The sequence below is a fragment of the Trachinotus anak genome, unplaced genomic scaffold (genome assembly GCF_046630095.1).
Source record: "Trachinotus anak isolate AG129_WGS33_773 ecotype Australia unplaced genomic scaffold, CSIRO_AGI_Tana_v1 ptg000011l, whole genome shotgun sequence".
In the NCBI taxonomy this organism is placed as follows: domain Eukaryota; kingdom Metazoa; phylum Chordata; class Actinopteri; order Carangiformes; family Carangidae; genus Trachinotus; species Trachinotus anak.
Genome location: NW_027273862.1, coordinates 17,718,766 through 17,738,851, shown reverse-complemented (window position 1 = coordinate 17,738,851; position 20,086 = coordinate 17,718,766). Strand labels below are relative to the sequence as shown.

At 42.4% G+C, this 20,086-nt stretch overlaps 1 protein-coding gene across 11 annotated transcripts in view; it reads left to right on the top strand.

Annotated features, from left to right (window-relative positions):
* The window catches only part of sox6 (SRY-box transcription factor 6), a 135,518-nt gene that overhangs the window by 95,067 nt on the left and 20,365 nt on the right, over window positions 1-20,086 (top strand). For 9 of the 11 annotated variants that reach the window (XM_071488591.1, XM_071488587.1, XM_071488584.1 and 6 more), the window contains 5 exons: window positions 732-855; window positions 4,806-4,885; window positions 12,945-13,094; window positions 15,512-15,692; window positions 15,945-16,132. In XM_071488591.1, coding sequence (XP_071344692.1) covers window positions 732-855; window positions 4,806-4,885; window positions 12,945-13,094; window positions 15,512-15,692; window positions 15,945-16,132 — 723 coding nt within the window. The remainder of the gene's footprint in view (window positions 1-731; window positions 856-4,805; window positions 4,886-12,944; window positions 13,095-15,511; window positions 15,693-15,944; window positions 16,133-20,086) is intronic. The other 2 variants (XM_071488583.1, XM_071488590.1) reach the window with 1 other exon arrangement.

The following is a 20,086-nucleotide window of genomic DNA, read 5'->3' as shown; positions in this document are numbered from 1 at the left end:
CCCACCCTTGACACACACATGCAGGGAGTTTGTGTTGATTTCCCCAGTAGGCAAGTCAGCAACAGGCTGGATGGTGAAGGTTAATATGTGAGTGGAGCAGACAGTCACAGAATGACATTAAAATGAAATACGGCAAGCACCAAGTACTTTTCAACTGCCTGCTATTTTTCCTTTGCTGAAAACAGTTGTAGTAAATTGCTGGGTCGTCTTTAGGCTTTTATCATCGAAATAAATGATCCTCCATGATTATGTGAGTAGTTAATTTTCCCTTGAGGTGAGTGTGTGTGTTCATGCATGTAGATGCTGATCAGTCTCTGCACCTGTGTAATACTTTCAACAGTCCTCTTGCTGACATGTTGTATTTACTGCAACAGCCAGGGTGTTGGTGAATACTTCTTTCAACACATATGGTACTTCTCTACAGAAGCCGTACAGACCTACTGAGCCTCTCTGCTCTCCGTCCTGCATGTCGCTTCCTCTAACTGATGCTTGAACAATGTACGTGTGCGGGGCCTTTGATGTACCGAGGTGAAATTGTGGTTTGGATTAAGAGCAAGCGTAGCTCGGCTAGGTATTGTGTGTGCACACGAGGGCCGTCATTGCCGCAGAGCCCCCTGTCAGCACGCGTTAGGGAGACCTGTGATCTGGCCTCCCCCTGAGTGAGCTCTGTGTTTCTGTGTACCATACCTATGCTTAGGCCTCTCTCTGATCTCTGCTCCCTATCTGTTCAGCAGGTCCAGGGTCACATGCCTCCGCTCATGATCCCCATTTTTCCACACGACCAACGCGCTCTGGCAGCAGCCGCCGCCGCCCAGCAAGGCTTTCTCTTCCCTCCGGGAATGTCTTATAAGCCAGGTATGCTTGCAACTTGAGTCTTCATTTTTGTCCTGTCCCCTTTCCCTCTCTGCTCGCTATGTTTTTTATTTATAATCATAATATGTAGTCATAAAGTTGTTACAGGACCTAGTATATAACAAATATATAGCAACAAACATATGCTTGATTCACATTCGAGGCCACTGACATGCTCTGCTCTGTCTGAACTTACCTTGGGACCAATGCCTGGGAATACTCTAGTCCATGTGGAACAATAGATATGGGTAGAGAAGCAGAGGAATGTAAACATGTCTTCAACATGAAAGTATCTTTCAGGAGTGTGCTGGCTGTAATCGTTTTTCAAGTATCCACTGTTTGAGGTCCAATAACACAGGGGAGGAATCCTGCATGAAAGCGCGTGCTATTGTCTGCAACTCCTCTGTTATAGTTTCACACAATTATGCCTCCTGAAAGTGTAATTAAGTAATTAAAACACAATTATATGGTGGATCAATTTTGGATGATGCAGGGAACAGGTTTTCCTGCACATAAGTTTTCATTGCTTGTAACAGCATGCCTCTCTCTCTCCCTTTGCCTTTCGAATTGACTTAAGACAAGCTCCACAGCTGTCAAAAAAAACCCCAAAAAGTTTTGAAAAATTGTTGCAACATGTTTGGCTGATGCTTTGCCCAAACAGTAACCTCATACACCCTCATATTCTCATGAAAATTAAAAATGTGCCACTACATACGACAGTGCTCATATTAAATATAAAAATACAAAAAAGGTTCCATGGCATAAATTTCTCCCTTGGTTTAAGCTTTTTTTCTCTCATGGTCTACTTGGTCCCAGGGCCAGGCATTTTTTAAACAAATCTATAAGAGGTTTAATCAAATTAAAGAGAATTTGTGCATTTGAAAAAAAAAAAGTTTTCCTGTTTTCCCACACATGTAAATAGAAGTAGAGTGCTTTGTTGACAGTGAGATAAAAACCTCACTGTGAAAAAGAAAAGGATTTATGAATGTGCTAGAAAAACGAAAGTTGTAAGACAGTACCAGAACAAGTAGGAGGGCTGAAAATGGAAAAAGAAACACTAGGAAGTCAGCAGGTTCACAGCAGAACATTAAAAAGGTGTGGTAGTGCAGTTAATGAATTAACTATAAAACCACAGGATGAAAAAGAAAGTCAGCTATTTTGGAACTATGGAGCCATGACAGCTTAAACAAAGTGCCTGAGGGGGAGTCTTTTACCAGTGTGTTGTCTGCAATAGGTTTGACACGGAAAATGTTTTAGTTCAAATAACAGGAGCTATTATGGAATCATGGTCAGGGGTCGTCATGTGTATGGTTCTTCCATAATTCATGAGTTCATGAAGAAATAGCAAAGGGGGTCTGAAAATGACTCTCTAGTCAGGAGAGGTATTTTTAAACCTCTATTATTTCCCCCCCATCCAACACAATATATCCAGAGAGTACAATGTTATCACCACCACCTGCAGGGTATACAGGATGCTTTCGTGTCCTTTCTCCATGAAGTGAGTGGCCAGGCATTCACTTCCAAGACTAAGGCACACTAATCTGATGTTATCATTATGAGACAGCCCCCAGGGACTACTGCTTATGACCCTCAGCCCTGTGGCGCTCACATGGCAACAGAGTCATTCTAGCACCATAGTGGTAAGTCATCACTCCATTCACTGGCTGTGCTCAATGGCCTGGTGTTGCATGGTAGACAAGCACAGTCATAGAAACACCGACTCATCTTTTAAACAAATAGATACAAGTCGGACTTCCCAGTCTGGTTGCACTGTTTACACAGACATGGCAGCATTCAGTCTGATGTGTTTCTAATGGTTGTGCAGAATGACCCCATAGTCTTTGGCTTCCTCTGCCAGTCCTTCCCATAAGCGTCCTGCTGACAGTTGGTAGCTTCGTAATGCTATTTTATTTTAAATTTTAAATCTTAGCTGTCACTTTTAAACCCATTCTCCAATATTGTGGTTTCTGTTATGCAAGTTACTCAAGTTGCACAACATGGTTTCGCTTTTGATATACAGCAACTTAAATAAATTAAATTAAGTCTGGTAATTTAAGGGATTTTCGTCTACTGTATGGCCTCAACAGATCTACTGGAGAATGAAATCTTAACAATATAAAATGATATACTTGTATATTCATTTGTATGTATTTCAGTGAACAGCTCTTGTAATTCAAAGAAACAACAGTGAAAGAAAAGATAAAGTATAAGTAGCACAGTCATATAGCTTATACATCATCATCTGATCTGTTCTAAGAAAGGTTTCAGCTGCGAGTGTCAACCCTCAGCAGATATATGACTTATATTTCATGGCATCACATGAGCAGGGAAATATAGCCTGTTGTGACCATGGCGTCACCTGAACTACTTCCCCCATTTAGCATTCAGGGTCCAGGCTCTGGGAATGGGACCAGCCATGGCCAGTTAGAAAAACAAATAAACAAACAAAAAAAAAAACAACACAGATTTAAACGCAATTCACTTTCAGCAGTGACGCTAACCTGGCACAGTCCCCATTCTGCTGGAGTCTGGTGCCTCGACACAGACTCTGCGCACCCAAGACCCAGACCTTGGAGCCCGAGACCCCCAAGCAGTGGTGGTGTGCTCGGTTAACACATGACCCTCCCCAGGTTTCACATGACATCTAAAGACATCCAGCCATTTATTATTCCAAAGTCCTACGTCACAGACAGCACAGAGGGAGAGAGGCAGAAAGAAAGCCATACCAAAAAGAGGAGGTGTGGAAATAACCACAGTGCACCCCCCAGCACATCCAACCCAGCACTATTTGAAACCACTTCTGCTGTGTGATTTTATTTGCTTCTAAATGGGGATTGAATTTCCATGGCCTGTATCACATTGTGCTGTGCTGTACAAGATTGCAAAGAGAGGCGAGCGGGCGAGGGCAAAGTGAAAGAGAAGGTATATACATTTACCTTGTCTGTGGCTTAATGGCTCCATATGTTTGTGAGGGGAAGTGACAGGCAGAAGTGGGGTCTGAGCGAAGGCCAACTACCCCTCCCCACTCCCCACTGTGCAGCCCACCTCCATTCCTCCAGACACATGCTTCAACCCGACCTCCCCTCTATGAACACTGTGCTGCCCCGTCGCACTGGGGCTGTTCTGTCTGTCTCAACAGATGAGGCTGAATGTGTGAAAGCTTCTGCACCCCCATGGATATCACTCATACTGCAGCCGTTTTTATATCCCTGTCTGGTCTGACAAACATGCTGATGGCAGGCCAACAGTAGTGAATGGTAATGAATAGTGCTGCTATTTGGAGACCAATTCTTCCGTGCTTGATCACAGTGATATGTGAGATAAGAAAGTGTGTTTTTTTTTGTTATTGTGACTGCACACTTGTTCGAACCAGTTCACATACAAATGCTTTCACTCTGCTGCCAAAGCTATCACTTAAACACAAACAATGTGGGGTTGAACAATAGCCAGACAAGTCTACAGCTGTATGAACTGCCTGAGAGAACATGCTGGTCCTTTTACATAATCACTAATTGAATACAACGTGAGATATTTAACATTTATTGTGAATGCACACATACACGCGCACACACACACACACACACACACACACACACACACACACACACACACACACACACACACTCACACTCACCTTAAAAAAAGTTCCTAACTTGTTAAAGTATGTAGTAGTGTTTGTTGTCATGGTATTTTCCAGGCGGAGTAGTGTGCAGGTGGAGGAAGGAGGGAATGATGTGGAACGTTCCTAAGTAATCCTGCTCCAGTCAAACCAGCTTAGCCTTTTGTTAATGCAGATGTTTGGGCTTGAAGCCGAGGGCTCGTTGCAATGTGCCACATTGCTGTGGCAAAGCAGTGGAGGGCCCAGACTCCGTGTTGGCACTTGCCTGGACGCTGTGGGCCGGCTCATTGTCTGAACCTGTATGCATTGTTGTCTCTCTCTCCCTCTCTGACAGGTGATAACTACCCGGTGCAGTTCATTCCATCCACAATGGCAGCTGCAGCAGCGTCAGGACTCAGCCCCCTTCAGCTTCAGGTATGTACAGTACTATGACAAAGAATGCTAGGGAAGCCCGCCAAGCCCAGGGCAGAAAGGATGGCTAAGCAGCTGTACGCTAAGTAATGAGCTGCACACTAAATAATCCTGGAGGCCCCCCGCTCACACACGCTTATCACCTTACATATGTAATTTATCCCGTTTTATAGAGGATTTATCCCCACTAGCTCTGCCAGACAGAGGAGTAAGGAAGATAATAGTTATTAGAGGGAATGAGAATCACTTTGGTTGCTTTAATCACCTGCCAGTGAATTTATCAGAAGACAATTGACTGTGTAAGCAAAGAATCTCCTTCTTATTGCTTTTATCTAGTAAAACCACTGTAGTATTTCTTTTATCTCTGTGAGGAAAACAAAGAAGAAGAGAGAATGGATGAAAATCTGAGTTATTCTAATATGTATGTCGTAAAAGCAAGCTCATAGTATGTAATACAAAGTGAGGGTGAGAAGGGGTTTTGCGTCACAGAAAATGTTGGGATAGGCTTCAAGCCCTACAGGCTCCTCTAAGACCTTTCGCAAACAGCATTTAAAAGAGCTGAACCCAAGTCAGACCTTAACCTGGGGTCATTATGTTTAATATAGATAATTATCTGTGTTCTATCCTTCACATTACTATTAGAAATAGCACGGCTCTCTGAGCATGTACATGATCTTTGTTCACAAATTGGTGATCATGATTCTTTTCACTTTTTACTGGCTTTTTATTTCCATAAAGAACATACAATAGGAATAACAACCATATTTTTTCAGTGCTGCTTGTGTCTTTTGTAGTTCTGAGTAACTGCAGATTTTAAGTCTAGTTTAAACCAGAAATTAGCGCTCTTCTTTGGAAACAAAAGAAGGAAACAAAGGATTTAGAAGCATTTCTCCCAACATATGGTTAAGTCGTCACTGCTGCTTTGTCAGCAACAGCAAAAACATAGGCTATTGATAGCTGCAACATGTGATGCTCAACAGCAGAAAAAAGTGTGACAAGATTAAACAAGAGAGCTCAAGACTGTGGGGGAAAAAACTTTGCACAGGTGTCCCTGAGAATAAAAGATGGAGGCTGCATAGGTCAGTATGTGTATACATGTTCCTTAGTTTGTGTATCATAGCAAAGTCCATTGGAGAGGAGTGGTTGTTCAGACAGGCATGCAGAGTCTATTTATAGTGGTGTATGAGGTCAGATGAGACAGTCATATATCTGAAGGTTGGGGTGAGGAGGGGAGACGGGTCTACAGTCATTAATTCTGATTATGTATCTAACCCTGGGAATGGGCAAAAACAGTGCCTCCAAGACCATGACTTGGCTGACCTTTATAGAACACAGTAAACAAAAAGAGGTGCATTTTCCATTAATTGAAGTCTGTCAGCCTGTCACATATTCCGCCTGCTGGCTGCTATTTACCCTGCATAGAGACTCCCATTAAAATAGCAAGGCAAGTCAAACATGCCCTTTTCTACATAGCTGGGATCAACAAACCATGTGACTGCCACCACTTCCTCTACAAAGCACTGAGAGCCTGCTATGATTAAAAACATCATATCAACCCAGACATGGAATTAAGTCATAGCCATCTCCTCCCTTTTAGAGCAATAACAGCACCAGCACTCTCCCTCTTCATCAAAATCTAACTATTGAAAAGCATGCTAGAATACACTCATGAGTACAAAAGAAACAGAAGAAAATCTCATAAACAAAGCCAAATCACAACACAATGAGAAAAAGGGGGTTATTGAATCTGAGCTGAAACAAAATAAGGAGACACTTTGTCTGGGAAGTAGTGCAGTGAAGTACCTGTGTCTGCACTCTAGATGTGTCTTAGCGTTACGGTAAAACACTGTTGAAATTAAATGAAATATTATAAAATAAGCTGATGAAGAGCCCTGAAAATATTACTTACCTATCATGTTATTGAGTTTATTATTCATGCATCATCAAGCACAAGGCTACGCTAACCCTTTAAACTGCCCTAAACTTTTCTAGTTCCACCTCCAAGCCCATTCTTCAACATTCCTCACACAACACACACACAGAAGCAAAATCCCATGCACATATAGCTGAATAGGTTGCTCCCGCCTCCCAGTTAAAATATCTTTTCCTGTCAGCTGCATGGCAAGGTATAATTTTCACCAATTTACTTAGTTTAGATTGTGCAATATATGAACCTTAAAAATGATCTTATTGGAAGAATTAATTCCCACAATGCTGCAGAGGTAATGTGATCAGCCATCCAGTCAGAAAGGCTAGCCGCTCCGTCAGTCTTAATGTTGGCCACGCAGCCACTTCACAATCTCCTCTGTCATAACAGTCTGGGATCCTCGCCCCCATCCCCTGCCCTTTCTCTCTAAGAGAAGAAAACCCAACAAGGTAACAAAGGCTTAAAGCTGATGGATGTAAATGAATCTTCCAGGAAGCGTTTGAGTGTTGGAGACTGTAATTTGCTTGTCAATACCGGGTGGTAGCATCACTCCGGCTGGCAGTCTGCAAGTGGCTGTCACCGGGCATTGCTGTACCACAGGGCAATTTCACTCAATGTTTTCCTGACAGATTGGCTCTCGTTCTCAACTCACAGGAGAGGAGGCGGGTAAACTATCCCTGCGCGACATGCCCCTCTTCATTAGTGCCCACACAGAGCCGGGATGAGCCCGGGACCAGCAGAAAACAATGGCACCATCCCTGCCTGTCCTTCCCTGATTACAACTGACACCTCTCACCTAACAGAGGAAATTGTGTTCAGATTGTCCCCCAATCTGTCCGGACACCTACTATATTCAATTGAATGAAGAGACAAGAAGAGAATTTCCCTAATTCCACAAAAGAATTTTCTATTTGGGGTAGCACTTAATTTGCTGTTTGTACACTATACCTTGCATCAGTTGCCAAGCACAAAACAATTTACTAAAGGCCAATATGAACTTAATATATGTGACCCATCCTTTTTTTTTACAGAGCCTGTAAACAGGAGGACCTTTGAGAAAGTCCTGTTTTTTATCATTGGAGGTAGATTTTGTGGTTTAAGCTATTTTAAAGAAAGCATTAACACAACATATGGGTTCTCTGTACGCACTGTGGACCAAATAAAAAGAAATCCACTGTTTTCACTCCATCAAAGCTGCATTTTCTGTCTCTTCCTGTCTCTGTCTCACTGTCTTGCTTTTTCAATTTCCCATCCACATCTTGAATGTTCTCTAAGTGTCTTAGTTTGTGTATCTCTCTCTCTGTTACTCCCATCCTCTTTTCTTTTCTCTTTCTGTCTGAGTGTTACACTTGTTCTCCCCCCCTCCACCTGAATTGTCTAGGCCCATCACACCCTTATTTTTTAACTGTACTGGAAATCAAGCCACTTGAATGGAGTGAAGTAACGCTGCAATTACCAACCACCGCATTTGCTGTGGCATCTCTAGGCCCATGATAAACCTAGGCCAAGCCTCAGCTCCCACTCCCACTGTAAAGATGAAAAGCAGCCCACATGCTCAGCAACAACTTGGACCAGATCTCAAGCAGACAGACATATCTGAAGGAGTCCTCAGTGGCTTAGACGACTGGAGTGATAAGAAAGAGTGTTACACAGTCAGGGACAAACAGGAAGAAAGTGGGAGTACAGAAAACTGCACATTATCTTTTGTTTGGATGTAAACGTCTATGTAGTACAGATGTGAAGAAACGGCTTCCATCATTAACAAGTGAAGCACTTTTGACTTTGAAAGAGAGAGAGAGGGAGAGAGAGGAGGAGGAGGGGGAAAAAAGAGAGAAGAGACATACTGTAGCGAGCAGCTGTTTCTGTGTTTATGAGCAGAGGAGCTCGGTCTTTGAAGGTAACCCAGAGCAGTGCAGCAATGCTATCTGTGTGTGGAAGGCTGGCTAATAGGACAGCTAGGTGAGCAGCTGGATAGAGGCAGTGGTGAACAGAGGGACAGATGGACAGATAGAGTGGATAATGCAGTGAGCAACTTTGAATGGTAGGGCTGGCTCTGGGGCCCCTGGGCTTGGAGAAACCCACACGCACACACTTACACAAGGCGGACTGTGTTTGTGTGTGTATGTGCCAGAGAGAGAAACTGATAGAAGGACTTAAATATATATACTGTAGATGTAAGATAGAGAAAGCCAAGAGGAGGGAGGAGGGGTGAGGGCAGAGCAGGTTGGGTGCCAGCAGATGAGACAGATGTTGGGCCATACTGGAAAGCATCGGCACAGTGCACCAGGATGCCTTCCTCCACTCCAGACATCTGGGCATAGCCTGGGTCAGCCTGCCTGGTCGCCATGGGCAATGAGCCTGTACAAGCCTTGTGGCAAACGGGGCTGGCGCTGTGCTGCCTTTTAAATGGTGTGGTGCACTGAAGCACAGTTAATGCCCTCATATCCAGCCCAGTGCTCAGCGCCCAGGCCAGACAGAGGTGAAAAAGACATCGACAGACAGACAGACTCACTTGCAAAACAAAGAGACAAGCGTACGATTAATAACGAGTGCGGCAGTCATCAGATAATGCTTATCTCATGTAAAATGCAATTGGTATTAGGAATTGTTTGGATTTTAGGCAAATATTTTTCTCTTTATTTTTTATGTTTTTGCATGCTACAGTTCTAAATGTGCAATACACCGTCATTGCTGGCAGCCACAAATCTGACAAATATCTGCCACTGTGTTTTCCAGCACATATTGCCATGCAGTGACTGCGAAAAACAAGATGCACATTTGTTTTTCCACTGAAAGTTTTTCTTAACCTTAATACTGCGAGGCATATGCTCCAGTGTTTGCGGAAAGAAGAAAAAGCAGATAGAAGTTATGTTTTTCTCATAATTCATTATATTGTACATTGAGCCATAGTAACTGTTTTGTTTAAATAAACAATTGAGGCTGCCCGTCTTAATTGCACATCATACATGTGAGATATCTAACATCATCAGCAGAGTGTGTAATCTCAGTTTAATGTCACAGGCAGGAAAGTGAACCTCCCTGTTTAACCTCTGCTGCCTCCAGAGGGCTTGTTTTTAATTACCAGGGGCTAACAGGCTGACCTTGGGCATGCTGCACTCACTTTGAATCCATGCTTGCTGAGATCCCCTCTGTTCTACTGGGAAACAGGGAACGATGGGGTCAGAAGTAAAACCTTAGACTTGCTGTGTTTGTGTGTTCCCTCATGTATGTTTGTTTTTTTTTCTGTTTTATAAGATAGCGCTGTTTTTAGGAAAAAGGCAAATCCTTTCAAGGTGAAAAAAAATTTACACATGCTGTATTGTAATACTAGTTATACAAGTATAATTTTAACAATGGAACATAGCATGAACTTGCTCCTGCCTTCAAGCTGAAAGAACACATGTAATATGCAGGCACATATTTCTTTTTTGTCAGATTGCTTTTAAGACCTTCATTGCAAGCTCATTAGCTATTATTTCCTTTTGCTATTTTCTACCTTCATACAAGCTGTGCCTCAGTGTGCTGCTCTGTGGCTTTTCATGAACAGAAGTATAATGTGTCCTAGAAGATGAAAAAAAGCAAAACAACTAGTGTTAAGAGTAGATGGGAGAAAAGCAAGAGAAAATGGAAACAGAAGGGCCCCGAGCTCCACTCAGGCTTTTGCCTACTCCTCTAATACCCCAGAGTTGGAGCATTGACTTTCAGCTTGACCCTCATTACCATGAACCTTTTGCTGCCCCCACCTGGCAAGTAGATATGAAGAAGGGGCCATTAGATGTGAGAGAATCAACTGGGGGAAGCAGGCAGATGTCTTCTGCTTAGGGAGACCAGCCTTGGCAGGACGCATCATCCTTCAGCCTTCGACAACACATTGGCCTTTAGACTGACCCCTTCCTGTAATGTTTCATGAGGTTTTGTTTCGAAGTGAAGTAAATGCTGGGTGTCAAACCATTCGATGGTAAAAGCATCCAGACAACACATGATCAACACTGACATATTTCATATCTGTCCTCGAGCAGTGTATGGTGGGTTGACACGCCTTTCATCTGTCTTTCCCTCTGATTGTATTTATTGTTCTACGGCTCTTGGAGGTGGACTGTTCCTGGTTAGAAGACTAGCTATTGCTTCTCACTCCATGGCACTGACCTGCTAATCAGTGCTGAAAAGGGGCATCCTGACTGCGTCTAATTTGAGGCAAAGTCTAATTACGCCCTTTTTCCGGGACAATAAAGTTCTTCCCACTCAAGGTCAGGGGCATGCCAGAGCGACAGGCCTGTTAGCAAACATCTGTCCAACAGACTCAGCTTCCGCCCTTCTACTAAGACTCATGTGTAGCCTGGAGTGACAGGCAGTGAATGGAGTATCCCCTCTCTCCATCCTCTCTCTGTCACTGTCCCCACCCCCCCCCACATACACACACACATACACAGGCACACACAGAGTGCCTTTACCATTGACATTAACTCAGTCTAGCTCAGATGTGGAGAAAACAGAGTTGGGTCCACTCCTGTGTCCATTCCTGTTGGAGACAAAAGGCTGTTTGTGAAGGAGGTGGGGGCAGTGCTATCATTGTGGGAACATAATCAGTCTGTCATTTCCGCTGCCCATGTGCTGTTGTTATCCCCAGGTCCCCTGGAAGAATGGACCTTTTGTACTGCCGCTTATATGGCAGTGATAAAGTTTCTTACAGGAGCACGTATGTGTTTATTATCTGGAGATATGTGCGTGGACATAAAGTGCTTTGTTTGGCTTTAGCCTGCATCTACACCGTAGGTGAGGCCAACGGGGCCATGTCACTTTTTCCATCCACACAAATGCGGTCTGTATATGGCCAGTCGGACCAGGAAATGAGAAAGGGTTTGCTGATTGGCCAGAGGAAGAGAAATTAGATTCTTCCTGACAGCACCATCTGACTGAATAACACAACAAACTATAAGGTTTACCTAGTCTGAAGAAAGCAGGCCAGTGGGGGAGTTAAGGGGTGCTATCTGTCTGATGAAGTGAGGTCTAAGATTACATGGAGTAACACTCTTTCCCAGACAGTAGCTCTATTTGACAGACCCCTGCCATTTGCAGCAGGAGACAAAAGCCAATTTCATCACCTACCTGGTGGCCAATCAATGCAGACCTGGGGTGGAAAGAAATCTCAGCCGTGCGGGAGCGCTGGGCTCTGTGGGCACAGAAAAACAAGCACAAAAATAATCATTAAATCAAATCAGTCTTGTATTATTTGTTTCGGATTTTAATGGTATAAAAAATAGGCACACAATTTAGCGTCAAGACATTAAACTGTAACTTTATCCAGGATGAAAGATGAATTACTGTGTCAAAAATCTGATCCAACAGACAATTAACAGTCTGTGGCTGACCAGATATTTTTTTAAAATACTTCCAAACCTTCATATCAACGTCTTTAACCACCCTTTCTAGTATATGCCACGTAATTAGTCCAGTGGTGGAAATGTAAATTGAGCTTTCAGAGTTCAACCCTGTTACAAGCAGAAGTGTTATTGAGTGCTTCGCCAGTCATTTGAACCACCCACTTGTGTGGTAATGTCACCAACAGTTGGACATCTTACTGATTTACCGCCAAGGAAAATAATGGTGATTACATCAGTGTTCTTTGTGTAGGTTTCTAAGCCTTAATAATGCTTGTGTTTAAAATATTCTGTGATGGCAATCCAACTGAGGTTGGGTTTCTAACATTATGGAATGGGACTGTCTCACATGGCAGTGTGGAGACAAATCACAGGCTAGAAACTTCAATAAGAAGCTGTGTAGATCTAGAGAAATGAGAGATCTTTGCTAACACACTTGCATCCAGTCGGCAAACTTTTCTCTGTGATGAGTGGAAAATAGGGGCTCCAAGTATTTTGAATGAAAGCCATCTCTGTGTGGTTTTTAAGACTGCTGTCTCTCTCTGGGTTCAGCCTTTGAAATACAGTTAAGACCTTTGATGGAGGTTCTCTGCCAGCCTCATGGAAAGAGAGGAAAGACGTAAAAGAGAGAGAGGGGGAGATGAAGGCAGACACAGAAGCAGAGAGTTCTAGGGAGAGGAAAAGACAGAATATAAAACTTTGAATGTTTGCTGGATTTGGATGTTAACGCCTTGCGGGTTTCTCCACCTCCCTACAGCAACTGTATGCCGCCCAGCTTGCCAGCATGCAGGTCTCTCCTGGAGCCAAGATGCCTCCACTCCCCCAGCCACTCAATGCAAGTGGGCCCATTTCTCCCTCCTCCCTGAAGAATGACAAGAGTTCCTCCAGCCCCATCACTCAAGTCAAGGTACAACCCTCCGTTCCATCAATCTGCCCACCCACCAGTCCAGGCCTTGAGTGCTACTTGACCTAGCCTAGCCTAGTTGGTGTTGTCTCAATAAAGTAGCATCTACACTGTTCACTACTTCAGTCAGTACTTACAGCTGGCCGGTGCTGAGCCCAACATCTAACAGGCCATCAATCTGTGGTGCTTTAACAAGGCCCTCTCTCTCTTAACCAGAACTCTGTGGACATGGTTGCTATGGCTATGGCTGCTCCAAGCCAGTAATTTGTGGAACACATGGCTTCTATTTTTTTATTTTTATTTATTTTTTACACAACGTTAAGTTTTTTTTTCTTCTTCTTTTTTTGCAGCTGAAATTGACTAAAATCATTACAACAGTGCTGTACAAATGCTGACAAGACTGAAGTAGGATTGATGACTTTTTTGGCCTTGTAAACAAACCAAATGTAGGATGTGTGTTTTCTGCTGCTGTATGGCAGGACTCCACTAGACCTCCTCGCCGAGGGAAGGCCATATACATCATCCCCACTCACTAAGGTCATAATCAGAAACATGTGGCCATTTGGAGTAGTTTAGCTTAATAATATCACAATGAAGAAAGACCATATATCATCTCCTTGAAATGGTTGCAAGGCACTCTGGCTTTCTCTTCACACACACACAGTCCTTGAGGTCTTCCGCCTCTTGGGATTTACACTGAAAGATTGCCCTCAAACTGACTCAAAACTGTCATTTCATAACATGAGTACAATCCTCTATTTACTACTTCAGTTGGTTACATTGATGCCAAATAGACCATTGTATACAACAGCTCTAGTCAGAATATTATAAATGTGGCCAAATTTTACAAAATGAAGTACTTTAAATGAAATGATTCACATACAAATGGAGAGCATGCATACACTGTCATCCTCTTATGTGTATACACAGTCCAGTGGAATCAGATTGCCTTTAGTTTTGTTTGTATGCTTTCAACTTCACTACATGACAAACTGTTATTGGCACAGCAATAACAAGGCCTTGGGGCAGTTTATGCTTGAGCCATATGTTTGGACAAGGAGACACTTTGGCTTTGAAAAATACTGTTAACGACAGCATGAGCCCTAATCTGATTCAAAAGACTGCTGTATACACACAGCTTTTACACTGTGCAAAGTGACATTTCTCTTCTGCGACACAAATGTTTGAGTTGTTTCAATTCAAAATGCAGCATGTGTGTCTCTTAGTTTACAGGCCACTTGTTGTTAAGGTGTCCATCACCTTGGTATTTATTTATTTTTATAAAGCTTAAATATCTAATTATGAACTGATGATATTTTTAATTGATTCAATTCTGACTATTGTTTATTATATTATATTATATTATATTATATTATATTATATTATATTATATTATATTATATTATATTATATTATATTATATTATATTATATTATATTATATTATATTATATTATATTATATTATATTATATTATATTATATTGTAGTTTATTATATTGTAGTTTATCATATTTAATATTTAGTCTAATGTTAGGTACAAATTAAAACATATGAGTAATATATCTGGTCAATTTTGCACAGATTTTCACATAGCTCATATAGAGTTACCTAAGTAAATAAGCAAGCTCTGAAATGCCTGCCCTCTGCCCCCATTTTCTATTTGCAGGTACCCACAGATAAAACATTTTAGGTCCTAGTGCACAAACTCCTGAGGATGACACCTTGGAAAACAGTGCTCTTCATCTCACATCAGTAACTACTCTAAAAGGCTGTAACCAGCCCAGAAAATACAGCACCAAACACATGCACCGTGCTCTGACCTCATCTCAGAGCTACACTATTGAGGGGTTTTTTTTCACATCATATTTTTTTTTAGGAATTGGCATATCAAAGCATATGATAAAACCAAGTATGCACAAATGAGGAATGAAATTAGAAAACAAGTTAATGAAGTAGATAATGTAAGTCGACATCTGATGAATGGAACAGCTGTCTTTGATCACTGGCACCGCCGTTATCTGGTCATTATTTATTCTTCGAACCAGAGTGCAGACACAGAGAGCAGGGAGGAGGAGAGGGAGAACAGATGAAGATGTACAGAGAGACAGAATCTGCTTTAATTAGTGTGAACAAAGGCGCTGGGCAACTGTGAGGAAGATCGCAGTGGCACAGCTCCTAAGGAAAGATGGACGAGGAGAGGAAAGAAGAGGATAGGAGAGAAGAGGCGAGGAGAGGAGAGAAAGAAGCAAGGAAAGGGAAGAATCAGGGAGGAGGTGTGGGTCAGGATAGGGATCCTATAATTAACCAGGAACAGAGGAGAACTGTGCTGTCTGGGAATTCGGAGCTCCTTCAAAAGGGGGGGGAGGGGGGAGGCCACCTATTCACATCTGTCTTCTCTCATACTCCTCTGCTGCCGTAGGAGGAAGGAACACAGCCGCTCAACCTGTCTGCTCGGCCGAAGACGACAGAACTGGTCAAATCCCCTACATCCCCAACACAAAACCTGTTCCCCGGCAGTAAAAACAGCCCTAACAGTCTCCTCGGCAAGGGCTGTCTCCCCAGCCCACTCGGAGGAGGCCTGGGACGGGGCTCATCTCTGGGTAAGAGCTCAGAGATTCTCCACTTCACCAACAACAGAGCACACATACACACTGTTCAAACACACATTTAGAGTATGCACTCACATCTGAGGAAACCACATTGCAAAGCCTTAATCCTGTTTGGTACTCAATATTTCACAAATAAATGCCATTCTCAAGTTGTTATTGTTTGGTTTTTTTTTTTGTGTGTGTGTTTTAGCAGACTAATACTGCTTTCCAAACTCCACTGTGTGCGTGTTTGTGTGTGTATAGATATTCTGTCCAGCCTAAACTCTACCGCGCTGTTTGGGGACCAGGACACAGTGATGAAGGCCATCCAGGAGGCTAGGAAAATGAAGGAGCAGATCCAGAGGGAACAGCTGCAACATCACCAGCATGGCATGGAGGCGAAGCTGTCCGCCCTCAGTTCAGTGGGCCTTAACAACTGCAGAGTTGACAAGGTTAGGACTACTATTATATAGTCTGCCGCTCTTTTATTCCTGATTCAGGTCTTCTCCACTGCAAGCTTTTTCCGTAAAGCAAATGACCACCGAGAGTGTTCAGCTCTTCCTGAAAGTAGTGTAGGAAAGAAACTATTAAAGAAAGTGGAACATGGTCATTTTAATACAGCAGTCATTCTTAAGACTTATATTTTTCTTTAATCCATGTCCAGGGTGGTCATATTGATAAAAGCTGGCATACTTCAGTATGTACATGTCCGATTACTGAAATTAGTATGAATATGTTTGTGTGTGTGTGTTCAGAGGGCTCAGTGTTGTTGATGTTGGTGTGAGGGCCGTGACAGGCCATGGCAGTGCCCGGTGTGGGTTAAGAAGACTCAGAAGTCTCTGCCCAATTAAAGCAGACTTGCAGCCCTCTCCGTCCCCTGACACGGGATGGGGCTGCTTTGTACCAGGAGCACACACTCCCAGGGATTCCCTTTAAAAATATCTTCAATCGATGAGTCAATCAAGGAGAGAAAAAAGCTGTCCTCCTCTCCTCAGCTTGATGCCATGTTGCCAGTTGGCTGTGAGGAGCAGGCAGGAACTGGGAGCGATGCTCATTAATATTTCAGTATCTGACACTTTCAACCAACAGCCTCAACTAGGTCAATGTATATGTAAAAAAGTCAATGAATATCTATTTTGATTTCCCCCTAATTTGGTGTTTGGAAGAGATCACTGTCTATGCAGGTGGCAATCAGCTATGCTCTTACTGAAGTGAAGCAAATAAATTAGTGCAGCCCACAGAGAGGACAGAGACGCAGCCTCTCCTGCACTTACCACTTACTAACCAGAAGAGATAAGGTTGTTACACTAATGAATCAATAAATTATATATATATATATATATATATATATATATATACATATATATTTTACCATGTTACAAGTTCTCCCTAAATTTAAACAAACAAATAGGCATATAATCTTGCACAAAATAAAATTTTAAGTTGTTTTCCCCTTATTTTTAGCTTTCTTTGTTTAGTTAAAGTTTGGTATGTGAAGCATTTAGCATTAGTATGTAAGCACCGTATTTTCAGTCTCAGCCACGTTAGCTGGTGTTCAACCAAGCAGCGGAATCTGCCACGACATGAAAGCGGTAAATGAACAATGCCTGTAAAGAGCCATTTTCAACAGGCTGCACACAACTACTACTACATTGTCCTCAGCAGGTAGAGCTTAATGGCTTTTTTACTCCCTGTTTTTGTAGGGTTTAGTTGCGTTTCCTCTGAATTTGGGACTTTAACCTATGTTAAAGCAATCATCACAGAGGAGGAGGGTGCTTTTCTTTTTTGTTGTTTTTTTTCTTTTTTTCCTAAAGGGATCTTCTGCTTGAAATAGTCACTCCTCACCTCTAATCTACCTTTTGTCTGTGTTTGCCACCTGAGGAGCAAAAGGGATAGAAAAACAGAGAGTGTGTGAGTGTGCATGTGTGTGTGTGTGTATTTGGGGGGAAGGGTAGGTAAAGGTGAAGTCGTAACAAAGGGGCCATACTAGTTGCATCATAGTACTGACAACACCGAAATGAAATACCAAATAATGATTAGACTACATTCAGGTGGAAAACGTGATTGTTGCATTGCTATAACCCCTCATTTGAAGTCATTGAGGCCTTACATACCTATGTGTTTCTTGCAAAGACCAACTAATATCAATAATTGAAAACATCACCTCAGGTAATATGCTTCTGTTTTCATTGCAACGTCTTTTATATGTCTTGTTGAATGACACCTTAACCGGGCTCATGCTTGACTCTCTGGCTTGTGCAAATCACAGTGAGATATTGTCACCTTTTAGTTTCAGTGACACTGGTCCTATTAGGATGGTGTGAAATTAGAGGCACGCTTTATCAAGTCAGCTAAAAGAATTGCCCCATCATCTTTATCCTTCGGCTGCAATAAAGAACAGCAGGTTGTAATTCAGCCGTGCAACGAGAGAGAAGGAGAGAGAGTCTTTTGCTGATACAAGCCAACGGACTAGAAAGGTTTGAATGCCCCAGATAAAAGCTTTCACTTTGGTCAGTTTCAGAATATTAATATTTCAAGAAAGCGCCTCACCTGACATAAATATGGTGTGGTCTTTAATAGCTTTCCTCCCAGTCTCTTGTTTGGAAGTTTATCATAGTGAGAGCTTACATGAAGAAGATTCTAGAAAGGTAACATAAATGGGATTAAGGAGAGGTTAAGATCATCCAGTGTGGCTGTTAGAGGGGGATATTAAATATTGATTTATCCCACTGTAATGACCGGACAGAGGAGTGGGTCTAAGTGCTGCTTACAGATGGATCAATTCATCTTTTCATACAAAGTGTGTCTGAACAGTACAATGCATTCCTCCCTAACCTTTATCACTATGGCTCTAGCTCTGTCTCTCCCTCCCTCCCTGGCCATTGACCTAGGAGAACATGGTGTAGATCAGACTCTCTGTTCTACAGTATACAAGCCTTTAACCTGAGGACATGTAAAATATTCATGCTTTACTGGAGCAGATTTTCTTGCTTGTCTTTTTATTTGTCTGTTTTTACTATATCCCATCAGTACAATAAAACCTTTTACAACCCTTCTGCAATTTACCTTTTTGAAATATTTATCTAAAGATATTATTGTCTGCAGAGGGCAATTACTTTGTTCCATTATTTACCATCTCCTCCTCACCCGGTGGAAGCTTTTACCTAGAATGCACCAGTGTGCCTACAGTCAAATACGGTACATCTCAATCCATTTGTAACCATTTGAATTGTTTCCCTCTATTATGCACTGTAGCTATAACTGGCCATGCTGTTTTTCAGGGTCATGGGTGAAGGTGAACAAGTAAGTTCCCCCATGTGGATCTCATTGTATTCAGACAGCATATAGAGCTTACATAATTAAGTGATACAAATGTGAACATATGTAAACTGTAAATTATAAATTGCTTGTTTATGAGTAGCTGAATTCCTCATACTCAGATACTGCAGACAAATTAAAGTGATAATTCAATTTTCAGCCTCAGCACAAAAGAAAACAGAATCTATTTCAAGCCCCTGACTTAAAAACTGCAGAGATGAAAGTCGGCCACTGGCCAACCAGAGAAAAAGAGATAAAAGTTTTTTAGGCAAATGACACGCCAGTCATGTGGCCCAAATCTGCAGTTTACTGGCCCTGTGGCAATGGTCAAGCCCTGTTGTTGAACCCTGTATAGTCAGGTATGACTGATTTCCCGTGCTTTACTTCACATAGATGTTGTATATCTGACAACCTGGAGGTTGTGTAGGATAAAATATATTCCTCTGCTGACATGTCCCTAACTGGAATCAAAAGGTGAAAGGCCACTGTATTAACCTATTGAACTGCCCTTTTCTGCCCTGCAGCATCTCCTCTCCTCAGTATTGATGACTACAATTGTCCATTTCCCGTATCCCAAAGCTCAGCCTGTAAATATTCAAATGGAGCTTACACTGGTGCTCCACAAAATCCAGACTCCTAACCTATTGGTTATAGTGGTTATACTGTTCCTTTCTGCATGTGTATGTGTGTGATTTTGTGTGTGTGTGTGTGTGCATACATGTGCATGCACGTGTGTGTGTGTATTTGATGCCAGGACCCTATTCAGGCAAAGCCCTCACAAAGACTTTGAATATAATCTTGTCTGGTCTGCAGCCCTGGAAGCAATTTTCTGCTCCTTTTCGACTGCTGTCTTGGAAATTGCAAACCAAGGCGTTTTGGCTGCAATGTAAATCCTTGGCATACAAGGGTTTGCCCATCCAAATTAGATTATGCTCAGCTCCCAGACACTGGCTGTAGCCAGCAAGTGCTATTGTGAAGATTGCTTACATTAATGCTTTGTCCAATTGTTCATGTTTGCCAAAAGAATAAAAATAATGTATGACTCTGTATAATATGTGCCTGTGCTAGTGTATGTGTCTGCAGGCTCC